The following is a 5,337-nucleotide window of genomic DNA, read 5'->3' on the forward strand; positions in this document are numbered from 1 at the left end:
CATCACTGGGTTGGCCTGACAGATGAAATCACCGAGGGCACATGGCTTTGGCTGGACGGCAGTCTTTTAAACCCCCAAATAGCGTATGTCATTTCCTTCCGTAACATCATTGCAAGCTTGCCATGTCTGCCTGGATGCTTGAGTGGAGCAATACAATCCTCCCTCGTTTTTCGCGGCTCATGGGGACCGGGACCACCTGCAACAGTCCAAAATCGGGGAAGGCGGGTGGACCAGTGATTGGGTAGCACCTGCCATGAGGCGATTGGCTGCAAAGCACTTCTTCACAGCAGACATCGAATGAAAAATACAATCAGACTTGAAAAAAGTGTTTTCTTTTTCATCAGGAAATGGGGGAAAGACAAGCCTGACAACTTCAATCAGAATTGTGGTCAACTAAGAGGCTCTGATTCTGATAACTTGTATGATTATGACTGCTCCGAGTGGTCATATTTCATCTGCGAGCGCACCAACCGTGAGTCCATCCGCCATTGTTTTTTTGCATTTTGTTGCAATCCAGCTGCGGCGTGACAATCCTCAGCGACCATTCAGAGGACAGGCCTCTCCCTATTCTCCATTTTACTGTAAAATCTTCCTTTGATTAGCATGACTGATTTTCAAGACCAAATTTGATCATGACGGTTGGAAAAGTAGCCCAGTGCTTTTTGTTGTAGCATCAAAAGGCCTTTCTGGCTACTCAACCGCCACCGGTTAGCCGCACACAACCCGCAATGTTTTCCCTCAGCCAATTCAACGCCGCAACGGTGTGATCTGAGCAATGGATGGAACGAGTACAGCTCCCACTGCTACAAGCTGAAGTGGGAAACCCCAAAGAGCTGGTCCGCGGCCCGTGATGACTGCATCCTCGAGGGCGGTGACCTCGTCTCCATCGCCTCTGGTCTGGAGGATTGGTACGTGACCAAAATGTTCAATCCTCTCTGGAATGACACCTGGATCGGACTCTCCAATCTGGTAAGACAAACGGCTAGCAACCGTGGCAGTTGTACAAGGTAGTGGATGGAGAGCCGGATTGTTTTTCCGCCAGGAATGCAATCAGGTGTCGTGTCAGCTCCGAGAGGGGAACAAGACGAACTGGTCTGACGCCATGTCGCTCACCTACACCAACTGGGTAGAAGGTCAACCCTCAATGTAAGAAGATCTCGTTGCCTCATGCCTGCTTAGCCGAATACGTCCGAGCCGCTTTCCTCTTTCTCCGAACAGCACGGGCAAAGTGGGCTCCTGCACGACGGTCGTCAACAGTCAGTCCGAGAGCTTTGGCAAGTGGAGGTCACAGCCATGCCGTTCCGAGCGTCCGTACATATGCAAACGGCCACTGGACGGTAAGCGACGCCGTCATTTATCCGCCGCACTTTAAAAACCCAGAAACACACACTCATCACGTCCCGCCTCAGCCATCTGCCCTGACGGGTGGCTGGGATTCTCCGGAAGCTGCTACTTGCTGCGAAGCAACATCGACCAGCTCCTATGGTGGAAAGACGCCAGAGACGAATGCTCCAAAGAGGGGGCTCACCTGCTCGTCATCAACAGGTACACTCTGGGCATTTTGGGGGTAAGATGGCTTCATCCTCTTCAGCTTCGTCGCTCCAAAGTATGGAAGGTCTTCGAACGGAACAAATGTTGTTGTTCATACTCTTCTTTTGGTACGCAACAAGATATACTTAGTGGGTGTCTGCTTCCGGCAGTCATCTAACCTGGGCCACTTTGAATGTGGACGGCCCGGTCCTCGAGCGTTTAGCCACTTAACAGTGCAAGGCTGTGAGTTAAAATCCCACTCCATTCCCCCCCGGGCCCACTAGGGTTTCCTCCCACATTTGAAAAACATGCACGGCAGGCTGATTGAGCGCTGAAAGTGATTCCCGGGTGCGAGTGTGAGCAAATGGTCGTTTGTCTCTGTGTGCCCTGCTATTGGCTGGCGACCTATTCCTGGTGTCCCCCGCCTAGTGCCCAGAGACTGCTGCGATGGGCCCCGGCATCCCCTGTGGCTCTCGGTTTGGAAAAGGCTCCTCATTTGTTCTGATTTTAAGCTGTCTATTTTTTTTCCTGCAGCCAATATGAACAATCCTTCATTACTGGCAGACTTGGTGAATTTCAAGAAAATAATGTCTTGGAGATGTGGATTGGTTTATCAGGTACACAATTTACTTTTATCCATCCGTCCATTTTTGGATAAATAGTGCTTTAAAAAGTTGACTTTGCCAATGTATCGCGCATACTGAACATTTCACCGTCATTGGTGTTCCAGACGTGGGCCATGATGGGATATTCCAGTGGGTGGACAAAACCCCCCTTGACTACCAAAACTACAGAACCGGATATCCCAAAGACATTGCAAAGAAAGGGGACTGCGGATTCATCTTCACAGGTAACGTTCGCGTTAACCAAACGTTGACCAAATTCAATGACAAAAGCCAACACGTCTCTGTTGTTGACGCCAAAAGGAAACGATGAAGGAAAATGGGAAACCATGGGCTGCGACTGGAGGCGCGGTTACATTTGTGAGAAGACAGGAAGTCAAAACCCCAAAGAGACTCCGGTGCAAAGTGAGTCTCACAGATGCTCCTCCCACAACAATCTTGATCGCTTCAAGATTTTCTGATCAATATTTCTCCACTTAGCTTCCTACTGCGACCCCGACTATCTTCCCAATGGCGATTTTTGCTACCAATTCCAAGATGGTTGGACACAATCATGGAAGGAGGCAGAGGCTTATTGCGTGGCAGATCAAGGTCACCTCGTCAGCTTTCAGACGCAGAACGAGGTGGACTTCTTGAAGGGTGAGCATCGAGACTGTCACTCAGGGATTCGTTGCAACGTACATCGTTGGATTAGATGAGATTACATGAGAGCAACCTTCGTCTCGCAGAGCAGAAATTCCCAATTCACAGCAGCAAAGTTGCAAAAGGAAGAAAAAGTCCAAGAACAAAATGTAACATCTTTTTTTTCATTCTGAAGCCAAAGTAAGCGACGCGTCACCTCTGTGGGTGGGACTCAATGACATTGAGAAGAACAAATACGGGTTCATTGACGGAACATCTCAAGTAAGTGAAACTCCTCCAGTTAGTTTTGTTGAAAGAATTTCAGAAAACTCCTAATCGTCATCAAATAATCATACAATTAAAAGTCAATGACATTGCATCTGCGGTGCACAGGGTTTTATTCAGTGGGAAAATGTCGAAAGGAACGGGAACTGCGGTGTCATGAAGGCTTCGGGTCAAATCGGTTCCCACGACTGCACAGCCAGATATGGTTTCATCTGCAAAAAAGGTCCAAAGCGTCTTCACCCTTTCTTCGCATGTCTTGTATGAGATTTCACAATTGTGCCATTCTTGCAGCCAAGGCTCAGGGGCAGCTTATCCAGCTGTCAACTTCAGGACCAGGTGGATTTCGCAAACACCGCTCGTCCTTCCACCAAGCAATTGGTTGTCAAGAAGCCTTTTTGTTGCAGGCTGGACTGAAAAATGCAGCTGGTGGATGGAGGATCCCTTTGGTGACTTTTGCTACCTGATCCGTTACCTGGCGGCGAGGACCTGGGATGATGCGCAAGACGACTGCCGCAAATATGGTGGAGACTTGGTCAACGTCACCGACCCCTACGCACAGGCTTTCATTCAAGGTACAACCAGCGTTTAGTGTCTCTGCTAGAAAGTTCTGGCTTCAATTCTCAACTGTCTTGCTTTCTGCTGCCCAGTTTGCATGTTTTTATATCCCGGCGGAATCCTAAATGACATTCCCGTCCGTGTTAGGTGAGATTAAGTCAAGCCCAACCGGGATCTCCCTGTGGACGGGTGGCCGCCGCCGTGGAGAGGACTGGATGTGGACTGACGGCTCCCTCTTGGGATACCAACACTGGAGTGCAGGTGCATTTCAAAGTGCTGTCATCGGTTCTCACCGACAATGTTACGAAACGCAGTGCTTACCGATTTTTACTTACAGGGAACCCAAATGACTACGATCAAGACAACTGTCTTTCCATCGCGACTAACGACGGCTACTGGACTAACGACAACTGTGCTAACAAGAGAGGCTACATCTGCAAGCGAAGAGGTAAAATGCGACGTTCCCATCGTTGTTGCACATACGTACATGTAGCTACAATCTCTGTTTCATTTTCAGCACGTATACCGTCAACGTTCCTCGGACAAAAGACTGACCCACAACTGGGAGGGACGGATGGCAAGAATAACTGAAGACTTATTGAATTATGATTTGACCTGGTGAAGCCTCGGCCACGGTCTTTTGGTTTTTCTCAATCATTTTTATGTAAATCATGCAATGGAGTGTGTCTTCTGCCGTATTATTCCTCATTTTTGACCTGGTGAAGTCTCTGCCACGGTCTTTTGATTTTTCTCAATATTAATCAAGCAGTGAAGTGTGTCTCATGCTGTATTTTGCCGTTTCTGAATATTAATCATGCAATGAAGTGTGTCTAATGCCATATTTACTCTGTCTTGTATCTTGTATCTTATATGCAGTAGAATTTGTGCGTCTTTGAAGCTGAAGTTACCCGTTAGCCTTGATACGGAGATCTTTGTGGAGACAGATTGATCAAAGCTAAGCATTGTTTTGGGAGATGATGTCGCACCATAGTCTTGGTACCTACCGCCTTTCTCATCAAATAAATGTGTGTCAAACAGCCATTGTCTGAATCATTGGTGTGCGTATTAATCGGCAAATAAACCGATCGTAGGTGCTGTTGATAAACTCCAGCCGGTATTTTGGATAACTACTAATATCACTCCTCTGAAATTACCAAACATGCGCAGGAAAGGCCCTCCCCTGTCCCTTGGCTCCCTCTTGCGGCCGCTAAGAAGAACAATGGCGGACGCATCTCCTCCTCTGGAAGCGTTTCGGAGAAACATACCCGTTGTATTTTCACAAAACTTCCACGGGCAGAATCGAGTGCCTGCTCATGCATTCGGGTGAATTCCAGTCAGTGAATTGGAGTTTTCACACTACTGTATTTTATTATTTTATTGGCGGTTAGTTGCGCTGATAGCTCTTTACAATAGCGAACCGAGACGGCGAGCAAGCTCAGCAAAGCTAACGATACGTTGTAGCCGGGTGGATATTGTGTGACGTTTGACTGCTCGAATCACGATTACACAGCTGCCTAATATAAAACTAAAATCATGTCAAAGTATAATGGTAAGAAATGAATGTAAGTATTGAAGGAAATAAATACATTTAGTTCGCCATTTTAAACATTGTAGGATAAACATTAAAATAGTGAGTTAATTAGCATCAACGGTGCTTTGTTTTCAGTGGACAGATGAGGGAGCAGATGTGGAATGTGTGTCGGAGTTGTATTATTGCAGGCAC

At 47.5% G+C, this 5,337-nt stretch overlaps 1 protein-coding gene across 1 annotated transcript; it reads left to right on the forward strand.

Moving 5' to 3' along the window:
• Window positions 1–4,639, forward strand: LOC148896110 (macrophage mannose receptor 1-like). The gene is made up of 17 exons (XM_089000973.1): window positions 1–83; window positions 345–472; window positions 743–969; window positions 1,043–1,146; window positions 1,219–1,337; window positions 1,410–1,545; window positions 2,065–2,147; window positions 2,261–2,380; window positions 2,457–2,558; window positions 2,634–2,792; window positions 2,971–3,056; window positions 3,168–3,282; window positions 3,351–3,395; window positions 3,464–3,631; window positions 3,762–3,875; window positions 3,952–4,062; window positions 4,132–4,639. The coding sequence occupies exons 3-17, from the start codon at window positions 922–924 to the stop codon at window positions 4,203–4,205; spliced, it is 1,584 nt and encodes a 527-aa protein (XP_088857099.1). The 5' UTR covers window positions 1–83; window positions 345–472; window positions 743–921; the 3' UTR covers window positions 4,206–4,639.
• The last annotated feature ends 698 nt before the right edge of the window (window positions 4,640–5,337 follow it).

The sequence above is a fragment of the Hippocampus bargibanti genome, linkage group LG07 (genome assembly GCF_051943395.1).
Source record: "Hippocampus bargibanti isolate YZ-2025 linkage group LG07, ASM5194339v1, whole genome shotgun sequence".
Lineage (NCBI taxonomy): Eukaryota > Metazoa > Chordata > Actinopteri > Syngnathiformes > Syngnathidae > Hippocampus > Hippocampus bargibanti.